General features: G+C 46.0%; 1 protein-coding gene across 11 annotated transcripts in view; it reads right to left on the reverse strand.

Annotated features, from left to right (window-relative positions):
• Nucleotides 1-21524, reverse strand: part of LOC115393101 (calcium/calmodulin-dependent protein kinase type II subunit gamma-like) — a 37873-nt gene extending 16349 nt beyond the window's left edge. For 2 of the 11 annotated variants that reach the window (XM_030097933.1, XM_030097931.1), the window contains exons 1-8: nt 21287-21524; nt 17924-18018; nt 8765-8824; nt 6074-6128; nt 5885-5950; nt 2721-2793; nt 1299-1401; nt 196-279 (exon numbers count right to left, since the gene is read on the reverse strand). In XM_030097933.1, coding sequence (XP_029953793.1) covers nt 196-279; nt 1299-1401; nt 2721-2793; nt 5885-5950; nt 6074-6128; nt 8765-8824; nt 17924-18018; nt 21287-21351 — 601 coding nt within the window. In that variant the 5' untranslated portion in view covers nt 21352-21524. The remainder of the gene's footprint in view (nt 1-195; nt 280-1298; nt 1402-2720; nt 2794-5884; nt 5951-6073; nt 6129-8764; nt 8825-17923; nt 18019-21286) is intronic. The other 9 variants (XM_030097929.1, XM_030097928.1, XM_030097937.1 and 6 more) reach the window with 5 other exon arrangements.
• Nucleotides 21525-25699: the final 4175 nt, after the last annotated feature.

A 25699-nucleotide genomic window follows, 5' to 3' on the forward strand; every position in this document is an offset into this window, starting at 1 on the left:
TTACACATTTCACACCGCTTCACAAGAACAGGAAGGAAATCGATGAGTAAACTACCAAAATAGATCGTCTTAGACGTTTATTTGGCATTAAATGAAAAACACAATACTTTAAAACACCAGATAAGAACAGGACACGTGCTTTTATTTAATTTCATGAGGCTCTTCAACTGTTCTAATGTGAAGCTCAAAACTCACCACAAGCCCATATGTCCACAGGCTTGCCGTAGGGGTCCTTCCTCAGGACCTCCGGGGAGAGGTAACCAGGAGTTCCTGCAAACCCTGAACCACAGACAATTCAGGAACAAATTTAACTGGCGACTTTTGGGAGGTTATCTGAATGACGGTGGCCGGTTGAGACTATTACGCAAGAGCAGATTATGATGGTGTAGAGTCGCAAGCAAATGCCCATTAATCATCTCGTCTGCGCGGGAAAGTCAGCCAAATGATGGCAGCTCGGCCGCGAGCCAAGACACGATGACCCACGCATGAACTGGAAAGTGACAGTGAGCCTCTTAAAGCGAGGCTCACACAATGTAGTCTCTGGCTTCCACTGGATCATCATGGCCCCGCTGCGTTTGTTGTTTGTTTGTTTTTTTTTAGACATTACACAAATGAATGGAACCTCAGTCCAATGTAAACAGGACTGAACCACATGTTGTCAACCCAGGTGTCACAAATCCTCTCCCATAATCGTGTCCATTTCCTCTCTGGTAACAAATTGACCAACTAATCAAAATAATGAGGAATACTGTGGAATTTGCCAAAACTTGGAGGACGCCGGGATTATCCGCCATTATGGGTTTTATCTCCAAACGTCAAGGCAGAATAAACAGAAAAATGCTTGGCTGAAGGTTCCTAGCTGTGCTGAAAACCTTCATAGATGCTGCCGAGTTGCAGCAGAGCGTGAGGCGCTCAAGGAGCTCGGTTCAGGAAGACCTCTGAATCCAGAACCTTATCGACTGACACAATATTCACAGAAAGACCAATGAAAAGGCCCAAAAAGGTATGCTGAAAACAGTAGGTCATGGACACTGGAACTGTTGATATTCCATCCATTTAACACATTTGGGAACTTGTTTTGACAAACTACATTTGCTTGAAGCACTCCAATTAAAAGGCACAATGAGAACAATCCCTGCATAAGATGCTTAAAAACAATTAGAAAAATCATTTTCCCCCCAATGAGTTTTACAAGGGACACCCTGAATCAACAGGTGCTGAACACCTCATGAGTGTAACAGATCAAGTGATTGTGTGGTCCGTTTAACGCGAGTGTGTCGTCGGCCGTGTTTTCTTACCAAACCAAGCCTGCTGGTCTCCCTGTACTTCAATAGCAAGGCCAAAGTCTGCCAGCTTCACTGCAGCTCCCTTCATCTTGCTGGCCAACAACAGGTTTTCGGGCTGAGACACACACACACACACACACACACACACATACACACACACACACACACACACACGGTGAAGCAGAAAGCAGGACAAAAGATCAAGACAGTGACAGACACAGTTACAGGCACTTCTCGGTTAAAGCTCCTGGAAATATTTATATTAAACGTCTTTGACAAAGCTCGTGTGGGGGCGGGGAAAAGGTGAGAGAAAGTGATGGAGAGACGGAGGTGGGGGAGAGGAGGATGAGTAGCCGAGAATCTCCACAACACCTTATATGGGCATGGGTTCGTAGCCATAGTAACCACTCGGGAGTCATTTAAGCAGCGCTGCAGACTGCATGCTAAATGGAAAGTGTACTTAGCGAGAAGCGGCGTGTGTGGCGGTGTTCTAAATGGCCGTTGTTTGGGCAGCGGGACATAAAGGGCCGCAGTAAAAAGCCCACTCAGGATAAAAGGCCAACAAATCAGACAGGCAGCGCTTGAGGTAATAGCGTTATTCTGCAACACGGAGCGCGCACATGCATACAGAAGCCGCCCACGCGCGTCTCGGCGGTCCCTTGAGACATTTATTTCCTTCGCATCGCATCTTTGCTCGAAAAAGGTGCGATTCGACGCGAACTGTTATCGTTCCATCCATCAGGATTAAAATCACCGCCTTGGAGTGGGTGAAGCGGGGAACTGGAAGCGGCAGAAGCTGGATTTCCCGGAGCCTATCAGCGAGCCGGGACGACCGGAGACCCTCCCTCGTTGCGCCACGGGCGTTGTGATGTCACACGGGTTGTCCTGGCAACCCCCGAGGTTCATGTGTGCCTTCACCTCCTCCCTCACCATAGACCCCCCCGCCCCCCCCCCTCCAAGTGTTGGCGTGTGCGTGTGATTGCGCTCCACATGCACATTAGTGTTGAGTCCTTGTCCTTTCCTTGCCATAGGTGTGAGACACGCTCGTCCACGTGACCATGACTCACCACGGCTGTGCTCAGCGTGGGCACACATGCATGCATGCATGCATGGGTGTGTGCAAATTTGTGTGTTTTCCCGCACATACACACGCTTACAGAGCTCCGGTCAAGGACAGACAACCTGACAGATCTGCTGACAGATCCAACAACAGACAGAGGTACAAAGAGGAAATAAAAAAAAAAAGAAAAAAGAAAAAAGGTAGACAAGAGAGCGAGAGGGAGACGCAGGGGAAAATGAAAGGGATGCGAGCAAAAACTGCAGAGAGGATGAGAAAAAGAGACAGAGCAACCGAGAGCCATCTGTGTGTTGCCATGGTCACGAGCAGAGGTGTGTGCGTGTGTGTGGTTGTCACGGCAACGGGCAGCCACTCACCTTGAGGTCTCTGTGCACAATATCATGCTGGTGGATATGATTGACACTCTCCAAGATCTGACTAATGCAATGACTACGGAGAGAGAGAGAGAGAGAGAGAGAAGGGGGACAAACAGAGAGAGAGAGAGAGAGAGAGAGAGAGACATGTCAGTCGCTGCCCTTCGTCGCCAAAAGCATTGCACACACGCCACATGATTTGTGGAGCTGTGCGTTTCGCTGGAGCCCGCTTTGGACACAAAAGCGATGCATTTCACTGCAGGATTATTCAGGCTCTCTTCTATTAAAAAAAAAAAAAAAAAAATCAAAACATTACTTTCCATTTTGGATGTGATTCTATCTTTTTTCACCAATAGCTGACCGAAGCCGATACAATTATCTGCACATTTATTTCGAGCCACTTGCAGACAAGACTTTTCCTAATTCTGGAGAGGATTTTACACATTATGTCTAGGATGGCATTACAGTAACAGGATGATTTGTGTCATTTGTGTGGCAAGTTGTACACGGGTGTCTCAATGTGTGTGTGTGTGAATGATCGCATTCGATATCAAAATTTCGATGTGTAACGAGAGTTGTGATATACAGGGATGAAGAAAACCCAGTACAGATGTGCAATTAGGATTTCACATAAATCCAAGTACAGAAATACAAACATGTACATGACATACTGACACACACACAGGCTGGTATACACAAATCATTCTGCCACCGTATCAGCCCCAGTGGCCAGTTTTGATACTAATCTGCTACATTTGACCAAAACTAAACTCTTATTTTAACAAAGTGTCATATCTTCACCGATGGTCATTTCAGAAGGTTAATTTTTAACATATTGTTCATTCATACTCTTGATTGAGGTAAAACTGACTCTATAAATGTTAACTTAGGATCAGTCTTTAAAAGGCCTTTAAAACAAATATTTTATAAAAAAAACTGTGAGATGAGTGTCAGAGAATTTGTTTTGGGGAGGAAAAGGCGTTAAATGGCAGCTGTAGATTAAAAAAAAAGTTTAAATTCTCCTTGTGTTTGTATTTGGAGAAACGATCACAGTGTCCTGTGAAGCTCGTGGGGTTTGAGTGGATTTGTTGCATGAAAATGTATTGGAAGATGTCCAACACCACTGTCACAGGGAACCAATAACCTGATAATTAGATCAATGAGGAAAACCGTTAACTAAATTAAACAAACCAAACACTTGGGGAAAAAAAATACTAAACATTTCCATGATGAGCCGTGATGTTGAACTGAACAACTGCATCACCATTTACCATGATAGCCACTGTTATTCCACAAAGATTAACCAGACAGCATTTGAATAATCAATACTAAATAACTTGTGTGGGAGGCAACACGCCACCAAGTCAATAAATCTCTGTCACAGTAGCGTTTTTATTAATGGGGGCGTTAATTCAGCTGCCACCAATATCTTTGCCATTATCTCTCAGTTCTGGCGGATGAGGATGTTTCTCCCTGGCACGGCGAGCACGTCGCCACCCGATACGCCTTGTAAAATTTTACCTACAAGCCAGCGCAAGTCCATCCTATTGACGTTCCTGAACGCTGCTCATGTTCGTGTCACGTCTCTGAAAAAGGTTAATGGGTCAGAGGTTGAGCCCAGCTACAGAAAATGGCCCAGGCTTAATCCACGTGGCTTCCACTGTGTGTGTGTGTGTGCGCGCTTGTGTGTGTGTAGCCCACCCCATGTGTACGAGCAGACAAAGACCCCTAATCCAATTGTAGAATTCACAAGCTGCACACTACACAGCCGCCAGGAAGGAGGAGGAGACTCGGTGATGAAGGAAGAAACAAAAGGACGACGGAGAGCCTTCGCATGTCCAATTAACACTTTCACTTCACTCCCGTAGCTGCTGAGGGGATTCCACATGCGTACTTCTCATCACCATAAAAGCTCCAATCTTCATGATATCTCGAAAATTTAAAAAACTACTAGAAAGCAGAGAAGCGGAGCTCTCTTCTCATATACTAGTTATCATGGAGGCCAACTGGGATTTCTGCACTGTGGCCATTTAATGATGTCTAGTGTGCCACACCTCCGTCTCAGAAGCATCAAAAAATAGAAAATATCACAATAACAACACCTCTGTCCATACTGAACGCTGAAGGCATGCTAAAAAAAGATTCTACAAATCTACACTTACAATATCTAAAGAAATCGAGGATGAGGAAAGGCTGGAAGCAAATCAAATGTATTTTGCCATTTTGTGTCATATTTTTTCCAGTAGTTTTCATGAAGATAATGAAGCAAAATTCAAATTCTGACAGAAATCCAGAGAGAAAATAAATTGGATACCAATCGATTTTAGCATGAATACAACTTTAAGAAAAAAGTCTATCTCAAAGTTATATGCTTGGCATTTTAGTTTTTTGATCAGTATCAAACAAAAAAAAAGTCAAAGTCTTCCACAATGACTCTCTTATGAAGGCTATTTAACAACCTAACGGTCGCCCAGAACTGACCAGCAGCAAGTGACAGTTTAATGAAGGAGCGGATGTTTGGTACAGTAAACAGCCTCGGAGAGGGGGGGGGGCGCTGGGTAACGCTCCTTCAGACAGTCTCAAGAGTATTTCCAGGACGTGAACTCCACCCTGAGTGAAACTTCAGCACAGACAGCAGAGGAAGACAATAACAGCGACCCTGTAAACCGCATCGGATCACTGCAGAGACGGGTTCAGACCGTGTTTCTTTTCTCTGTGACAGACTTCTGACAGTTTCAGACCCTGAATATGTCATAAACTAACACCAATCTCATCAAGTTGTTTGTTTCGGACGACAGAATATTCAACTTACAGTATGATGAAACAGTAAAGCATCACGTCTTCCCCATTCTGGGCTGAGAAATGACTCGAAGAACTGAATGAAAACTGAAATTGATGGTAATTGGTTCCGTCTCCAATAATTGTTTCATACGTCGGTACAGAGGGAAGATGGAGAGTGACGCACACGCTCAACGAGAGGAGGGGAGCTGTATATTAATGCACCTGTTGAGGAGAGGATGCATTTCCAGACGGGAATACAAGCAAACCGATTCAGCGCGTCACCGTGCGCCTGCACGAGAGTGAGGATTGATATCTTTAACGGGATTAGGCGGCTGCGCGTGCATGTGCGGCTCCACGTTCGGAGCGGGTCTGCGCGGGGAGCTTACCTGGCGTCGGCTTCACTGTAGTACTCCCTGGCTACAATGTCTTCAAAAAGCTCTCCTCCTGTTACCCTGTGTGGGGGAGGGAAGGAGAGACAGAGAGGAGTTGTTCACCTACAGAAACAGTAGTCACATACATGGATAAAATGTCAGTGTGTGTGTGTGTGTGTGTGTGTGTGTGTGAGGTATACTCACAGGTCAAAGACTAGGTAATGAAAGCCTTCCTCTGAAATGCTGTCATGGAGTCTCACTGCAAATTGAAACATGAAGACAGCCGTCAGGTAAAGAAAGACAAACAAAACATTGCGATTGCGTCGACGACTGCGATGGAGAAAAAAAAAAAAAAAAAGACTTGAGAGAACGAGGAGAGCAGAGGCGGAGTTGGGGAAATAAATGTCAGAGATGATTGCGATGTATCGATTTCTTTGGGAAAAACCACGGAGGTATACGAGCACCCGGCGGTTAGACAATTAACCACCTTTTAATTCCGCCCCACACTGCGTGTAATTAGTGAAGCTCGACGATATCGTTTGGAAGTGCGTTTTGTTGCTGGTAGTTTGACATGAACCTATAATGAAAACATCTCATAGAGGAAATGCAACCCAGACGGTAAAGCGACGCCGACACTGAGCCATCGTGGTCCACTATAGTATATAATGCCTCTCTCTTTATTTTATGATGGTGTTTTAGCGCGGTGTGCAGCAAATGCAAGAAAACGCCTCCTCCAAGCTCTCCGGCTCGGAACCAAAGCCAGCCTGGAGCGGTGCTGCGGTGTTTGGCTTTACAACTGACTCCATGATGTTAATGTCAATAGATGGTTATCAAAATGCGGCCGGTCAAGTAGAAGAAGTTAAATGCCTCGGGGCGGGGGGGGGGGGGGGGGGGGGGGGGGGGGAGGAATGTATGTGCCATTAAACTCCAGCAGAAGCAGGGTGCACAAGATGGTATCATTAAAACGAGCGCCAGTCAGACCTCCGATCGTGTGCTGGAAACAATACACGCCCGTTTGTTTCATCCAGCTCCTTTCACACCAAAAGAGAGGAAACAATCCGAACATTGACGCAAAAATAATTGTGACGAGGCAGTTTGGAAACATTGTGACGGGCCGAGGCACAACATATCAAACACCCAAGTGACACGTTTCACATTCTGATAATAAGGGGAGCCCACACTTCAGCCTGCAAGCTACTTTTAAAAACGCCACAGCAAAATCATCTGACACTGACATACAGCACGCGATACACAATCAAAATCCTAGCTTGTGGACGTACAAATGAAAAGACAAAATCTACATTAAGGAGTGTTTCATGATTCAACTACCACGAACACATTTTTTCACACATTAGCAAACAATCAACTGTTTAACAATTCATGAGGAGGGCCTTTACATGAGCAGCTACGCATATTTAACCTGTCAGGGCACCGCACATCAAGAAGAGGCCGCTTCGCCTGCTCAGATGTTAATATTTCATTTTACATGTCAAAGAAAAGAATAATGAGACGCTCTGAAGAATCAGAAACTACCTGTTTCACCGTTTAGAATGATTCAAAAAATAACAGAGAAAAAGGTCACAGGTATTTGCACTGTCAAGGAAACTGGTTAGTCGATGGTAGAAAGTGTCAGCATAGGACACAACCACAGCTTAGATCCCTTCATTCTTAATTAAGGAAATCTAACAAGTAAACTGTAAATGTAGACAAGAAAAAAAAAAAAAAAAAACCTGGCTTGAAATCTCTTTATGTGGACAGAGGCAAGTGAGGACTTGGTGAAGTGATGACTAGCGTAATGCCCTCATCCGGTGGTTATCTGGTCACCACCTCAGCCAGACTGTCAACTTCACTAAAGCGGCGGCGGAGCGACGCAGCGGGAGCCGGGCGCTCGGCGATGGGTCCGAGATAACGGCTTAGGTTTAGTGTCAGCGGAGAAACGGCGATCGTTATGTAAAGCGAATATCGGTTGTATAATAAGATGAAGTAGGATGCCCCTGCAGCAAGAAACGAGAGCGACTGCTCTTTCCTCCTCCTCCCATCTTCTCGCTCTCCCTCCATCTGTCTCTTGACTCCTCCTGCTTTCGTTTCTCCATCTGTCTCCTTTTTGTGCCCTCTTTTGTCTAAAGTTTGGACGAAGACGATGCCAAAATATGTCAGAAAAGGCAGAGAGGACAAGAGAGGGAGGGGGGGAAAAAAAAAAATCTATAAGAGGGAGAGAACAGGAAAGTAGGCGAGGGGCGAACGAGCGCCTGGGGGGGTCGAAGGAAAACTAGGACATGAGGGAACCAAGAGTTAGAAGCACCAAGGTGTCACTGAATCTACTTCTTCCCTTTCACACCTTTACAGTTGAATTTGATCTTTTAATCACGAGGGTAACAAGAACTCTGAGGGTAGTTCTGTGGAGTTTGCATGTTTTCCCAACGTGTGGGAAAACAAGTGAGCTGTCACGCCACGTTTATTTTTTTTCCCACAAAGACAACTGATTGAACAAGAACGTGTTCAATCCATAAGCACACTGGTGGCGGCGACACTGCGATACCGGTCTATTAACTCATCTTTTCACCGATTTGTTCTCTTAAGGGAGTGGCTGAGGACGGTCGTACCAATTTTAAGGTTTCTTAGGGATGAACTTATGAAACTCCCATCCATCAAGAAGAGCGTCTCTCAGAAGCGGGAGCTCATTTGCATAGACACATCCTCAGTGCCAACACCAAGGTTTATAGACCGACTGATTTATGCAAAGAGAATCTGATGAAGATAAGTAGACGGGATATTCGAAAACCCCTTTTTTTTTTTTTTTTTTTAATATATAAATTTTAATCATAACTCATTTCCAAGCTTCAGAATGAAGTGAACAGAGCACTGTGTAACACAAGAAGAAACACAGAAACTCACCAATGTTGGGATGCTTCAGGAGGCGGCAGATACGAGCCTCTCTCTCAAGTTTCTGATGGTCTGAGGAGACAAAAACAACAAATTTCAATATATTAAAACATAAACAATGGGCACATAAAATGTTCAATTATGGACATATTCAGACAACGATACAATGAAAAGTTGTCCAGCATTCTATTAACATATCAGACTGGCAAAAATGCATACACTCCCACGGCTTACAGGAAAATGAATGGCTGTACAATAAGCAATTCCAGAACAAAATTTAAATATCTATGAGAATGGTGCAACTTGCGAGGCCTGCTACACACTGATATGATATGAACCATCATCAAACTAAAGATGAGCAACCAAGGTCACATTTTTGACCAGTGATCATACAGTGGGAGGGGTTCAGAGGTCGGCTGTGATGGTCGAGTGACGGAAAAAGCACCAGAAAATGATGGGATGATAACATCATGGGTAAAATGTCGGCCACATTGACACACTGTTACTGCCTTTGTTAGAATCTTTTGCTCTATAGAAAAACGCTCAATTCTTGGTTCTCTTCTTCTATTAATCTCTTGAATGTACCAGTGCCGCATGCAGAAAACGGCTATAACACCCTTAAATCCCACTGATTCAGTGATTCGAGTGTATGCAGTGCATCAGGTATGAAACATGATAAAAATCAGTGTTGGGAGGTATTTAGCTACGACTTTAGAAGCCATTTTGCTGCAACCCTGTGATTGCAGACGCACCGTGAATCCTCAGACGAGCAGCCTGAGCTACCGTAAGCTCACCCGGACGCAGATCCTCATTTGTCCAGGTAGGAGGCTTCCCAAAGCAATTGAATCAGGTCAACTGGAAATATGATCAAGTCCAGTTGACCTGATTCAATTGCTTTGAGAGATCGCCTGTTGGAATGGGCCAGCCTTCACTCCCCACGTGCATCAATAAGCCATGGCTGTCCACGACGCTGCCAGCAGCTTCCCTCTTTTCTCTGTTCTTTACCATCGATACTGATAGAACTGATCCGAGCCGCAGTCACGGAGATGCTCTGATCAACTTGTTGAGTCAACACAATTAGCAACACAAAAATAGTCAAACTCATTAGAATTCTCACACTTGCCAAGGCTCACACACCACTTAGGGCACAAAATGTTCAGCAGCTGCCACATACAAAGAAAGTTAGAGTTGTTCACGTCGCCTGTCAGTGCTCATAATGTTACGGCTGATCGCAGTGAAGGACCTAAATCTACAGTGATCAGATTAACCATTAGACCAATTTTAGCCGGGGACAATATTTTTAAGCTACACTGAATACCCGACAACAATTCACCTTTCCTGTTGCCATCCGGTCAAACATCTCTTATTATTTCTGCTGAAATTGAATTTTCCAACGACAATCACAGCAAATAACTTAAAGCTCACACTTTCAGCAGCTGTTACAAAGTAATTTCCCTCCAAGATAACCTGTTTTTCCCCCCGATGCTGAAGATTGAAAAAGCATGACCGAAGAAAAACATTAGAAATTAAGATTTTCTTGAAGAAAAATCTGATTATATGTACATTTTTATGTCTGTATGGTAACTTGTCAGCTACAGGGTGGAGGAGCGACATTCCCGTCTGTAAGAGTTTCAAGCTGAGTGCGACTAATGTCATGTGGGTTCATATATGATCATAAAACCACAAGTGCCAATTAACAGGTGTGCGTAGAAAGTTTGTGCAAACACCCACACACACACACACACACACACTCTTGTATGTATTTGTGTGTTTGCAGAGGGATGACTGTGAAGTCCGGTTACTGAACACTGCAGTATTTGTGCTTCTGTCTGGGAGGGGAAGCTTAAAAACACACACACAGAGACATACTGACACACCACCTCATGACCAAAGCAGTATCAGGATGTGAGGATTTCACTGAATCCGGTAGCAAAGTGTGTGAACATGAGTGTGTCAGAGGCATGACAATTCTCAGGTGTGTTCACACACGCTTGGACGGTGTTCGATTCAGAACAAAACGTCGGTGCAATCGCTCCTTTGGCGCAGTTCGTCTGTGGAAGAGCGAACGCTGGTCTTGAAGTGTGTGAAGTCTGGACACCAAACAAGCGCTAAACAAGCCGCCTGGTTCCCCTGTGAGGAGCAGATCTCCGCCTGCTCGGAAACAACCCGCAGTACGGTTCAACTGCATTATCAATACAGCGCAGATCAAAATGCCTTGACTGAACGAACGCAGGACGTGACTGATCAACCACAATGTGCAGTTAATGTGTCTAACCACGAGCTCGAAGACGATTAAACACCGATACCACATATTCATTTGATTTAATGTGGAAGATCAGTTTACCAATAACCAATATGTTTGTTTACGTCTTCTGATACGCTATCAAAGAAACACACACAGAGCAAACTGGATTACAATGTGATCTTTGTGTCTTTAGTACTCAACATTGCCTGAAACTACACCACATAATCACCATGCAAAAGAGTATCCACTGCCGCAGTCCCACAGTCATCCTCCGAGGTCAGAGGTCACTAGGGGCAACTGTAATTAAGATCTAACGTGACTTAGTGTGTCAGCCGGTGTGTGTGTGTGTGTGTGCGCGCGCGCACACTATCAAGGTGCCGAAGCCGTCTCGGCCCCACGGCGATAACGCCACACGCAGGCAGCCTCGCCAACATTTGCATTCATCTCCCCGGTGCAGCAACAGCTCCTGATAAAATTCACATGCTGCTGCTGAGCAATCAACTCTCACCTCACCCCGCTGCGCTGCTACAAGCGCGCGACAACACAGCACACCGGCACATCATTATATATAAAAAAAAAATGCAGGATCCCTCTCTGCGCTGCCACATTGTCTCCTGGCCGTCACGTCTGCCGTTATTCCACCCAACTTTCTTTTAACTTGTTGCTGATTTGGACGAGTTTCACGACCCGATTCTCCCCTTCCCTCCGGCACACGGCTCGACTCCGTCTCCGTCTACTTTTACGCTAACCTCCCCGCCGCCACCCTGCAGGTGTAGATTTCCACTCATCTGAGAGAAAAGCGCGTGAATAAGGGAGAGACCCGAACCTCCTAATTACAGCAGTGACGCAGGACGGAGAGACAGACAGAGCAGGAGGGAGGATTACATGGAACGTCCATTTGCTAGAAGAGGATCACAGCTCGTGTGCGTGTGTGTGTGTGTGTACAAGTGTGCACGTATTACTGTCTGCCCTGGTGCAGTGTCGCTGCAGCACTCACTAATTCATTCAATCTCCTTATTTGTTGGTGCGAGAGTGTGTGGTGGAGGAAGACAGGAAAGAGAAGGCTGGAGGGTAATTACTGGCACTTCCTGCTGCTCTCTAATTGGCCATCTGCTTTGCCATGGGGCGGGCCCACAGCCATCTTACATCAGCTGAGAAGGATGGAGAGGACCCGACGCACAGACTCGCACTCGCTCACTCACTCACTCACTCCTCTTTCTGCCACACAAAGCTGACAATCTGACTGAAAGCTTGAGGATCCAGTTCAATCTGTTTCAGCCGAGTTTACAACCAAACTGTTAGGACTGGGAAGAAGTGACAGAACCAAATCCAGTCTGTCAATACTGATACTGTAGCAGCATTCCGAGGATGAGATTCAGCATTTTCCGGATTCCTTCTACTAGAATCGGCGGTAGATGGATGACGACTTTCTATGCAGACTCCATGTTGTGGTTTAACCCAACGCGACCAAGCCATTTCATGCTATCCTTTTACAACGCCACAGCGATCATCGTGGATTAACACCCCCTTCATACTGTTATTTTAGAAGTCGTATCAGTTTATGGGCTGCTACGCTGGATTTCATACACTTGGGCGTCGTCTTGCAGTAGGTCAGCTAGTTGGGCTGCATGATGTTGCTCTTCACTGAATCGAAGGTGGGAACCGCGACAACACACTTCCATTCACGCAAACAACACCGTTAATGCTGGCGGTGCCCTCAGGAACTGAACAAGTGGGGAAAAAAATACAAGTTTTTGTAGTAGCATTCATGTACTGGAAAGGTTTAGCACTGAAGTAGATTCAGTCCAAGAATTCACCTTATCGTGAACCGAAATACTTCAGAGTGCTGCAATAATTGAATCACATTTTCTGGTGCCTTTTTTTGTGAGCCAGTTGTGTAAAGTTCTGACTGTGTGACCACAGACATTATAAGATCATCTTCTGACACTGACATTGAAAAACAAGCTGCGATTAAAGCGAGTAAAAACATGAAACTTGACATTTCAATGTACTGTAAATGATACCTTTTTCTCCAAAGCAAAACAACGTTACAAGTGACATTAGTGTGAAAATATTTATACCAAATGAGTTTGATTACATAATCAAATCCAGTGCTGCAAAATATACTGCACATTTATCATCAATGCAGCATCAACATACTGTGCGTTCATACGTCGAACTGACTGAACTTTAGAGTAGAAAAGCATGATTAATTCACAAAAACCGCACAATTCATTGATTAAAATGATTGAAAGCTCAAATTACTTTACACCTGGTGGAAACAGGGTTGATGTGAACAGCACAAAAAATGTGTAGATGTAAATTAGGGGCAAGAGAAAGAGCACTGTTTTTGGAGGAAGTCATCACAAAGCACAATATGATCACTTAAGTATTTATACTTATTGCAATTCATGTAGTTAGACGAGCATGCTCATGAAAGCTCTACTAACAGCAAACAAATGTCAGATCTAGTCCTGCAATGGTAACAGTGTCATTAAACTGTTCAGCTTTTAATCTTAGTCTTTTCAAATGTTGTTGGACTTAATGGATGCATTCCAAACAGCCAAGAGTCATTTCAGAAGAATCCAGTGATTTACAGTAAATATCAATGGTGTAACCATTAGCTGAGGCAATGACGCAAACATTATCCAAAAAGTTTTGTAATTACTCTCTCAGACAAAGGAGAGAGAGAGAGAGAGAGATGAGAGTGATACACCGCAGGCACTTCCAAAAATGTGGAACAATTAGTCAAGGAATTATAATATAGACAAATCCTACAAAAAGACATTCACAGTATAGGCGAGATGACCAAACATCTGGATTTTTACTTGATTACAAGCAACACAGTGTAGCGTCCTTGGAAAAGGAAATGAATAAATGTGACAGACAGGACTGAAGCTGTTTCAACAACACAGCCACTCAATACAAAATTGACTCGGGTGAACAACGCCAATAAGGAAGAGCGTTGAGGAAAACGTGTGAGGTACTATTGTCCAGTTGGTAAATATTCCCCGAGAACTGTTGATATAATCAGCCTCATCAGTTCTGCAGTGTGATATAAACACAAAGCAGCAGCGACGGTGATGACCATTGTGACCTTTATGTGCAGCTTTTTTCTTTTTTTTTTTTTCTAATTGATACTCAGGAGACGATGGTTCCCGTAAAAGTAAAATGACCCCGAGGTATCTAAATGGCAGCCATGATAAGAGCAGGTCGCCTCCTTTAAATGCAGAGGAAAGGTGTGTCGGCGCCGGACCATCCGTTATAGAAAAGAAAGAAGATAATGCTGCTCCGCCGTTCCCTGCAGTCTCGCCCTATAGAGCGATTTAAACACCAGCATTCACAACAGATGGCCTAAAATGTCAACGCTGGGGAAGTATTTTAAAGCAGGAAGCCAGAACAGTACATCTGCCTCTTGGAATATATGCAACACACACACTTCAGGAGGTGGCAGCATCAGAGCGGCGTTTAATCAATTTGTGGGAGGATTTGTGACGTTGTCAATCGGTGATATTGGATTCAGTTTATACTGTGTATCATCACAATCACGCTGGGGTTTTATTTAAGCAGTATTGTGATGTATTTAATTGATATTTGATTTCAAGTCCTTGTGAGTTTTACTAATATTCCAACTAAACAAAGGCTTGAGTAAATTGAGCCTTTAGCATCAGACGCTTTACAGTTTCTGTAAATCCAGGAATCAGTCAATCAGTCAAGTACAGACTGGGATCGGACCACCAACTCTGGAACTGAAAGGCTCATCACTGTACTGTGCTCCGCTCCCATCTCAGCCACATGCTGCATTAAAAAAAAGAAAAAGACCTCCAGATGAACCAACAAAACAAATCATCCAAATACAATAGCCGAGTGGACATAGTAACCTTTTTTTTCCCCCCCAATATGATAGAGTTGCCTCGTTGACATGACCGCTGGGTAAAGTGACCGGATTCACTTAATGTTTTTGAGGAATATGAGCAGATTCAATCTCATCAATCCTGGAATGCTTTGCACTATGACACTGGCGCATGATCCCACACACAGCTTTATCCAGGGAGAGAAGATTATGCAGGTAGGAGCGGCGCCGTATCCTGCGTTGACCGGCCGTGCTTGTCACCAACGGTAACTCAAAACCAGCGAGGTTCCCTCCAGCTCAGGCTGGTTGAAATCCCTGAAAAAGCTTGCAATAATGGAGGCGATTCATGATGCCGGAATCCCAACATAGGTAAGGTGCGTGCAGACATGTTTTTGGGGCTGTGGGAGAAAATCAAAGTGCGTGGCGAAAACCCACAAGCACACAGGGAGAACATGCAAACTCCACGCCGGAAAAAGGCTCCTACTGGATTTGAACCGGGGATATTCTCGCTGTGAAATCAGAATGCTCGTCAATATTCCACCATCCAGCCCAGAGCCAAAACAGAGTTTGGGAAATAGGCAGCAGCAAGAGCTGAACCTCAATGGTTTGGTGGCAATAATAATAATAATGAGTGCCTTAAGTTGCAAAAGATAAACAAACAGCATTAAATTATAAAGTTGACTATTTACTGAGCATTATTCACACCTTGTTAAGTAGCACAACCGAAATAATTTTCACTGGGACAATTGCACAGCTGCTGGGCGGTGACCACGGGACACTTAAAACAACACTGAGGGGGAAAGTATTAAGGTAGTACATTAAAGTGGATAGTCTGTCTCACTCTGACTCACTCAGCCACACACTCACTCTCCCTCTTACTCATGTGCATGCGCGCACACACACACACACTTGCAGAAAGTGTTGCAGCAGACAATGCAGCAGCCATCCACTTTGCAGAGTCGGTTCAATCAACAAAATAAAGCAGAGCGTTCAGTCTGCACGGGCAAACTCGTATTACACCAACGCAGCAACTCTCCCTACTGCCGTGTAAAACTAAAAGCACATCACAAGCAATTCATGTCGGACACAGTGTTTTATTAATTTTTTAAGTCTGTTATAGAATTTACAGCCAATCAAAAAATCCTCGCTGTATTAACTGAAGCCAAAAGACTTTCTGAGGGGAGCATCAGGTGTTACGGGCTTTTTCGTTGAAAGTGTGTATTTTGCAGACTTTCATCCACCTTACATCCATCCCTAACCTCACGTCTTGCCTCACTTCCTTCCCTCCTTCCCCACCCGTCCCCCACCTCCTCCTCAGATTACTGCAGTGTTTACCAGAGCTTTGAGAGACTTACCCACCAGGCCACGCGTGAGGTCACACTCTCCCCATCGGGCTAAAAAAAACCCACTCAAATCCTACCGGGCAAGCTGCCTGCTCACGCAGCGGCCGCCCGGCGTGGACGCAGCGTGTCATTCTTCTAATTTTTTTTTTTTTTGTGTGTGTGTGTGTGTGTGTAGGTAGCATGTTACGTCAGCGAAGCAGCCCACTGCATTTCTTCCGAGCACGAAAAATGCCCTCGTTCCTCTGCTTCGCTGTACTTTCATCTAGTCTCCTTCTGTCTCGCTGCGCCTCGCCTCCCCGGTGAGGAAGTGTCACCGAGCGCCTCGCGTGGCCACGCTACTAGAAACCTCCATCTCCTCCTCGTCCCCTCCTGACGTGCTTTCGCAACCGGTCTACACTGAGCTCGCCGCATGTTGCAAAGAGCTCGGGAGTTTCTGCTGAGCCCTCCTTTTCCTTGGCGGAACATTAATACTGGAAGCTGCCCTGTGTGGACACTTGATGGTAGGGATGGAACAATAAAGGCATTACAACACACTTACAAAGCAGGCATGCTCTATTAGCGATACTCCCTGCTCCCTCTGTCTCACACACACACACACACACACAAATGCCATCAGACGCAGACAACAACAGGGCAAATAGGGAGGCGCCTATGGAATCCGTGGGGTCTTAGTGGTTGATGAGATACATTTAGCATAAGTGGATTAGCCTCAATACAAACCAATCCCCCTTCGTAGAAAGACGAGAGAAAGGCAATGAGGGAGAGAGGCTAGCTGAGAAAGAGAGACTGAGGTAACAAGAGAGTGCAGGAGAAGAAAAAAAAAAAAAAGGAGAACAAAGGAAGTCAAGTGTACATGTGTTTGTGCGAACGCCAGGAACGAGAGTCTGCAGGACTAATCAGCCTAATACAGAAGGGAGAAAGCAATTAAGTATCTCCGACACGAGCCGGGGGAGGTTCTGACCCAGTGACACGGGCTCACGTCATCGCTACGACAAGGCACGCCACGCCAGATATGTTCACGTGGGTGTGGATCTGCGCGGGCAGACACACTGCTGAAGGCAACGGATAAAACACAGGTGTGGACTGCAGTCCGACGTGAATATCAACGACTCACCTCGCAACGGCCAAATCTTGAAATACATAGAGAGCTTCTGAGGAATTTGGATCAATTAGTTGCTCGGCGGTTGTCTATAATTGCACCACAAAGGGGTGACTGAGAGTCATTCGATACAGTGTTTATAAAGGCCGTCATTAAACCACCAAGAGGAGGCCGATAGGAAGCGCCCAACAGAAGCAACGGCTAAATTAAAGATTTCCACTGCTACTGCGATGCATGCGCTAAATTTCCCAGAAGGCCGAGAGATATATACCGCAAACAGACATGAACCGGGGGATTTTTTTTTTGTTACACAGTACTAGGATAGTTATAACTTCAATATCTCTGTTAGGCCACAGCAGGCCAAGCTGAAAATCAATCAGTTGAACTGCTTTATAGCAATATCGAATTTGCAGGATTTGTCCATCAATAAGATGAAGTACCTTGATTTGTCAAGTATTTAGCTTATGGGATTAGCCACAAACCGGCCGTCCACGCTTGTTTACATAAGAAGTGTAGCTTTAATGCAGAGCCAGTCTGAAATGCCACATTATGAAGACACGCATGCTCGTCAATATTCAGCAAAAACAAGGCAAACGTGCACATATCAGTGTCCGTCTCGGTGTTACCGTACCTCTTGCAGACAGCTTCTTAGTGTTGATGATTTTTGCAGCATATTCCTGTCCTGATGACTTCTTTACACACCTACGCACCACGGAAAAAGCTCCCCTAAAGAGAAAGAACATAAACAACCAAATATCAGTTCCATTCCACACACCCTCCCTCACACATACACCAAGTGTGACATTTGAAACGGCAGACACATGTGGCAGTGGTTTGTTTGTGTATGCTAACAATTTGTCACTCACACACACACACACACACACACTCACACAGCTGAAAAGGAGAGTCAAATGAAGAAACCAACATACAACAGGCTACTCTTGAACACGAGTGTAGATGTGAGCTGAGGGCCCGGATTATAAGTTTTCTTCTGCTAATCTTTGACATGCAGAAGAAAACATCCCGGAGGAAATTCAATCTGCATCAGCCAGTGCAAAGACCAGGCTGCATCTCACACAACAATGGTCAACATTCAGTGCATTCACAGTCATAAATCTATTCATACATAAAGGGAGGGGGACAATAGACTACAAGGCAGCTGCTGCACTGAGGAGGCTTCATATTGACCTACATGAATGCCGTCTTTGCAGCTCTGGTAATTGTACAATTTTCAGCATTACGGAATAAGCAATTATGCATGATTTTTGTAACGCCTCGCAGCGTGTACAACCCTCAGTTTCCGTCCTTACAGTTTTCCTGAAGGCGGAAGACTCCTTTTCACTACTACATCTGGAGGGCCGCTACTTTTCTGCTGCACTCGGCTCCCACCACTCTGCTCTTAGTCTCAATTATTTACAGATAAATGAGAGGTGACAGGTGACACAAGTACGAGTCAGTGCCTTGACGTTAATAACCTATGACGGAGCAAACACATGCAGAAGCATAAGCAAGAGGTAAGTGCCAGTCGAGAGAAGAAGAATTTGGGGCAGTGGAGGCCACAGCCGCTCCGCGGGCTGTGTAGGTGTGCACATGTGAGCCGAGAGCACTGCCTGTGCAATCAGTGCCATCGATTACCATCAATTATTAGGGGACAGAGTGGAAATGGCAGCTGGAAATTAAGGCCAGTGTATCTTTATAGGGCTAGTGTTCCCCTGCTGTTGCTCATTTGAGTACAAACAGCCGGACTAAAAGCAATTAGTAGAGCAGGATTTTGAAGCTCTTAACAGGATCTGAGTATAGAACACCCTGGATGAACGCAGATTTGCCCTTAAATATTAAACATGGCTCAATCATAAGTGTTACTTTTAGAAAACAACACCTGACTTACTGGTAGTGAGCAGATTCTTAACTGACCCATGAAAATGTTACGTCAGGTTTATTAATTTTAATGTAGTTTTACCCTTGTGAAGCACCTAAAGCTGCATTATAAATATGAAAAATGTGAAGTAAACAAGTGTATTATAATGACGAAGCCTTACTGTAATATAGCAACCTCCCAATTTGAGATGCAAAGACATACAACTTGCAAAATCTCAATTATCCAGTGCCAAATCATGAATGGCATGTATCCTCCATCTTTCCTGAGCTGAAAAGAGAAAAACTGCTGGGAGTCTTCATCTCTCTGTGTCACTTAGCATAGCATCAGCGGCATGTTCGATGTGCCATCGGGTGGTGACGTAAAGCAGGTTTAAACCAACAGGCAACATTACAGGCAAAAGGCTTTCAAATCATTTGCGTGAGTTTGGAGAGCATTTATTTTCTGGTATAAGTTCTGACAAATTCTCATTAATTATCAAGAATACTGCTTATCAGCATTCATACAAATTGTTACTTGTACCATAGACTTCAATGTGGAAAGCCTGTTCGTTCACAATGTTACCCTTTGTAGAGTTTTTTCACCTAGTTCTTTTTAATTTGACCTCTTTATGCTATTTTTAAAATTGTATTACATGTATTTTATATCAGTATAAGTCTTAACCATGAGTGTGAGAGAGCATCGTTTGTATCCAGAGTAAACACTCGTCGGGTTTATGCTGCAAGTTGCAATGACTTGCAGCGGTGACTCTTATAAAAGAAGCCGCTGAACGGGCACTAATTCACTATATCATGTACTTTATGGCCAATGGATGGTGCAATAGCATCAACTATGACACGCCGACACTTTCCCAGGCGTGTATAAAAATTGAAAGTGCTTCTTTTTATTGCGTACATTTGCACAGACTGATATTTACCAATCCATCCATCTTCGATGCAGCTTTATGAAGCCAATCCCAGCAAGATACACCATTTTTATGTGGTTTTCTTCCTTCCACTCAATCCAAGATGGAAACTGGATGTGTTGGGGATATAACTAATTGTGCATATTTTTCCGTCATGTTTTTTATTTCTACGTGATATGATTAGTGGATTGGTGGGATTTGAGGCAGCCTGCACATCCCTCACCTGCATGAGGTGCGCTGATGAATAAAGTTAAAGTGGACGGACGTGCATAAGAAGAACAACAGATGCTGCTGCTGCTGTAACAGAGGAGGTGGTGGTCCGGTTTTCTCACCGTCATCAAAATACCGAGAAAACACGTCACTCCCTCCTACACAGTAAAACGCAAAAACCCGCCGTTTTAATGCGGGTGATCGGAGATTACCCCCCGTCTCCCCCCCACAATGCCCGTATTGATACCGCGGCGTGAGTGACAGCTGGCGCGCGGAGGCATTACAGCGCACACATTAAAGCAGCCGAATAACTTCCTCGTTAAGTGATCCAGGGGTAGGTAGCGTTACTCAACACGGTTACACAAATCATCTGCAGCTGCTCGGAGCTGTGGAGGAAAAAAAAAAAAAAAAGAAAAAGTGAGCCGGCCTAGTTTAGCGAGACACCGCAGCCTCATCAGGTCCGCCGAGCCCGCACCGAGCTGTCAGAGCCGCGGGGCCGGTGAAATGTCACAGGTCTCCGGCGTCTCCCGGGGCCCCGCCGGCGGCTCCGGCGGACCAGAAGACACCGGCTAGCATAGGCGGAAGAGCCGCGGGCTGCTAAATGCAGCAAAAAACTTGTGCGGCGCTCGCCCCTCTCGCCGGCGGCGGGCGGATAAGACCGCGGCTCGGCTAGTTTGTCAGTACCAGCGTGGTGGTGGCCCGTGGGGCTAGTTCACCGAGCGCTGCCCGTTACTGCGGGAGCGGCTAGCTAGCCGATAGCAGCGGGAGTGTGGCGCGGCTGCAGCGCGACAATGACAAATCATTACAGCGCCCAACATGGCTCGTCCGTGCGCGGCTGTGGCGGACTGTCAGCCCCGCTAGCTGGCTGGCTAACCAGAAATAATGTGAGGCGAGGCTGCGGGGGTGGGGAGGGTGGGGAGGGGAGGGGGGGGGACCAAAAAAAAAAAAAAAAAAACGACAAGACAAGCACGATGCACAGTGTAACGCTGCGGCTTGCTGCTTACTTCCCGAGCTCCTCGTACAGCTGGTACTCGTCGGTGAACCGGGTGGAAGTAGCGGTGGTTGCCATGGTCGGAGCCGTGTGAGAGAGGAGGGGAGCCCGAGCCTTGGGGTACGACGGCGGCTGGCTCTCGTACGGGGGGTCCGAGAGGAGGAGGGTAGCCTAGCCTCCGACACTGGAGTACCTTTCTGACAGGCAGGCAAGACTGAAGAGGAGAGAGGCGAGCAGCGACGGAAAGGGAGGGGCTGGGCAGAGGAGGAGGAGGAGTGATGATGATGATGGTGATGATGATGATGGTGCGTGTGTGTGTGTGTGTGTGTGTGCCACGGAGCAGGAATCCTCGCGAGAATTGGCTCGTGCAGCATGAGACCTGGGCCTCCGGTTCAGTGAAGTCACTGGAAATGTGGGGAGGTGGTGCTGAGGAGGCGCACTGCCCCCCCTCCACCCAGCACTCCCTCCCTGTTGGAACATTTCAGCCACACCAACACTTTTATTTCACTGCTGGAGAGGTACAGCAAACAAAATAAATACCTTAATGTGCCAATAATGCGTCCATACATCTGATCTCCTCTGTCTCTGTGAGCCGTTCCCACCTGTTAATCACCTGTTAGGACAGTCGGAGGAAGCCCCGGAGCCTGGTGAGGAACACACACAAATAGTATAAAGGCACGCCATCTGCACACACACAGTCTTCAGATTTTTATTGTGAAGCTGGAATGCAAACCTCTTCACCTCTTTGGGATGTGATTTCCAGCCTGGGGTCAAAGTAATATAAAGACAATACTCCCAAAAATACAGGGCAACCAGCACTAAATCCCTGCAATGCAACAAATCTCCCAGAGCGGGTCAGGGCACGGTGAGGCAGTCGTTACAATGCAAAAAAGGTCAACTTGAAATTTAATTATGAAGAAAAAGATACCACAGATGAGAAGAAATGTTCGAGAGAATCGCCTGACTTTAATGTGTGCAACTCAAGAGGAGGAACGTGGCAGCGCTCCACAGCACAGGATCTATAGGTGGATATAGGGGAGGTGTGTTACTTTGTGGCCATGTCTCGGTGCTGCTCTACTCATACTGTAATTTTGAATTATACTGACTGTTGGCTCGGTTGACACGGTGATGCGGTGATTAATGCTGTCACCTCACATCACAAGTGTCTTGGTTTGAATCCAGGCCAGGTCCTTTGCGTGTTCTCGAGTGGGTTACTTCCAGGTACAACCCACTGCCATTTATCAACCAGGGAGGGTTTTTACCGGCGACCTCATTCAAAATGTTATTCAGGATGATCCATCATTGATTCACTGAAGAGGTTCAGTACAGAAAATTATGGCCTTCACAAATGTGAAAACATAAATCATGGCATATACAGTGTCTGTAAATTTGTTCAGTGTATTTTAGCTTTTCTGAGGTCTTGGTCACCGTTCCACCACAGAGGAAACAGATAACCCATTCAGGGGTCATCAATTAACCTCACGTCTTCGAGTTGTGAGGTGATTTTCCGGTGCAGGACAGAAACCACTGACCACTGACTGACCGTTGACTGAATTAGTGACAAGAGTTTACAAACTGCTGCCCTTGAAATGTGAAAAACATTTACACGAAAGGAGAATGTGTGAGGCTGCAGGTCTGACTGAACAGGAGATCAGTTTTATGCATCTTGTGGTGTGTGTTCCTAAAATAATGGTAATTGGAAGGAAATACAAAATATTAGAAAATAACTGTGACAATTATGGTGATAGGTGTTATTTTATCAAATAGTGCGAACATATTAATGCTTAAGAAAAAGTTTACTGAGTCATATTGAGTGTGATGAGTAACAAATTGGATTTTACAGAAATATTCAATAATCTACAGGCAATCTTTAAGGGATACTTGATACTTGTTTTTTTTTTTAAAGTAGGTATTGTGAGCTGTGCATGATATTGATCAGTTTTACATCATTTTGGCTCACAGCTGGTTGTTTCAGAAGTAAATCACTGATTTTAAACTCTTGGAAGAACAGAAATGTTTTTCTTTTGTCACAAAATGCAGTCTGATAACATTTACAAACATTTTAAACCTTCATGGATGCTCACAGAGACTGATCCACTGACGCCGGACCAAAGGGGGGGATTTGTTTATGGTGCAGGCCTGCGGACTGAACCACTGTTGAAGAGAGGGATATATCTTTGCAATGCATTGTCGGCTCACACTTGATCTTTCAGTGCACATTTTTGCATCGTTTCAAGGAATATTGTTTTGCTCACAGCGAACCTTGACAGTAGTGACTTCCTGTTTACCCCAAGCAGGGAGGCTCTGACCCCACGTGCCTGCCCTACCCCTCCTACAGCTCTCACCTATGCAGTGAGCCACACGTTTCAGAGCTATACGGCCCATACTGATGGAACAGGAGTGGCTGAAAACGCAGCTCTGACATCCAGTTCCTGTCTCCTCTCATATTGCGAGGAACATCCCAGTCGATTTCCGCTGCACTGGTCGGGATACACCCAGCGCTGGGTCACACCTCACTGCAGCAAAGGCTGGCTGTGACACACACACACACACACACACACACACACACTCGCAAGCATAAGTACATAGAGACAAACAGACTCAAGGGATCAATATTGATTAATGCAGATCTTACTCTGAACACGGGAGGTCTTTCTGAGTCACTGGTTTTGCCGATGCATTTGAGAGCTGCACAAACGTGACCAGGACGGACATTAGGAATACCGTGGACTGCTTCACCACCGGCGAGCACGCACCTATGCTTCTGACCCACGGCGTGAGGGCTGCTAGCCCGGCGGTGCTAAAAGACGGTGTCACACAGATCCAGAGTGCCTCACTAAATGTTTAATGTGGCATGAGTGGGAGGCCATCAGAGGACAGGCGGGTGGGGCTGGAGGGAGCCTTAGAGCATGAGAGTTACAGTTAGAGGCCCGGTGTGTGTGCGCAGCTGCCTGCTCAGCACTCCGGCTCAGAGGTGGGACAGCATACAGCACACAGAGACTCTGTCGGCGAGAGAGAAAGAGAGGGGAAGCAAAATGGTGATTTCACTTGAGAATCTTCGTGCGTGGTTGTGAGCGTGGGAACGCCGAGCTTGAAAACGCTGAAAAGTTCAGATATTACGAGGCCGTATCTGCAAGTGCGGCCGACTGAATCGGCGATGGAGAGCAGGAGAAAGCAGGCCAGCGTGTGTGTGTGTCGGTGTGCGTGTTCCGCGTGTTGTGCGGAAGACAAACGAGCGCTGCAACGTAGGCTACCGGCCCTCTCCTGCCCTGCTTTTCCTACGTGCTAACCCTGCTGCCTCTCCTCCTCTTCCTCCACCTCCTCAGCCTCCACAGAAGTTATATAATGGTGAACTCCTCAGCCTTTGTTATCTCACACCAACCACACACTACGCCTTGCCGGCTTCATGAGAGACAGAGGAGCAGAGGAGGGAAGAGGAGGGAGAGCAGAGAGAAGAGAAAGTGGGATGATTTCAGCCGAACGCTGAGAGGATTTTTCAGAGTTTTGCATTAATATCGCCGTCCCATTACTGCCAGATCGATTGCCACCTTCATCCCTCACATCCGTCTTATGCACCTAATGTGCGTGGGCTCAGCGTCTCCAGACCACCAGCTGACTTCGCTCCTCATTTTGGGTTGAAAAAAAGAAAAAAAACGAAGAGGATGAAGGTGGCAGCTATTTATGTTAACTTCACTCAGTGTTCCCGTGTCGCCCTGCAGTGAAAAACCAAACAGTATAAATGTCTCTGAAATGTCACGACGATGCTGTCACGTCCCGGGCTCGGAGAAAACGCCGGCTCCGAGAGCTGGTGACAGGATAATTCGGCTCACATGGCTTCAGCCGAGCGCTGATTGAATGGAGACGTTGTGCCATGGGTGGGTGCCGCTCTCACGAAAACGTCTGAGTAAATAGTGGATTGGTGAATCATTAGCTGCAGAAACATATCGAGTGGCCCTCGCTGTCTGACTTGCAGAGCCAGAAGAAGTTGATTCTGGAGGGAATGCCATCCTGTGGTTTGGCCTGCAGAGCCAAAATTTCCCGTTTCTGTTTGCAGGAGAAGAAAAGCTGAAATTGTGCAATGCAGTGCATTTAGGTATGATTTTCTTTCTTTATTTATTGTGACTAATGAGGGTGAATATGCCATCTGTTACATCATCACAACTGAGAGGGTGGACAGCGCCAAGAGCTGAGTCATGACACTCCCCTTCTCCACCGCAGGAGCAATCTGACCGGGGGAAGTGAATGAGTAACGCTCTCTCTTCCTTCAGCCGATACTGTCGTGATGCCCCGCGGCCTCGACCGCTGACCCCCGACCGCTCGGCAAGGCTGTCAGTGACAGTCGTGTCCGTGCGGCGCGGCGCCCGGGTGTCAGAGCACGTCGCTGCACGGGCGAAAAACAGGGTGTCGCAGACGAAACGCCAGCGCG

This window comes from Salarias fasciatus, chromosome 8 (assembly GCF_902148845.1).
Source record: "Salarias fasciatus chromosome 8, fSalaFa1.1, whole genome shotgun sequence".
NCBI classification, from domain to species: domain Eukaryota; kingdom Metazoa; phylum Chordata; class Actinopteri; order Blenniiformes; family Blenniidae; genus Salarias; species Salarias fasciatus.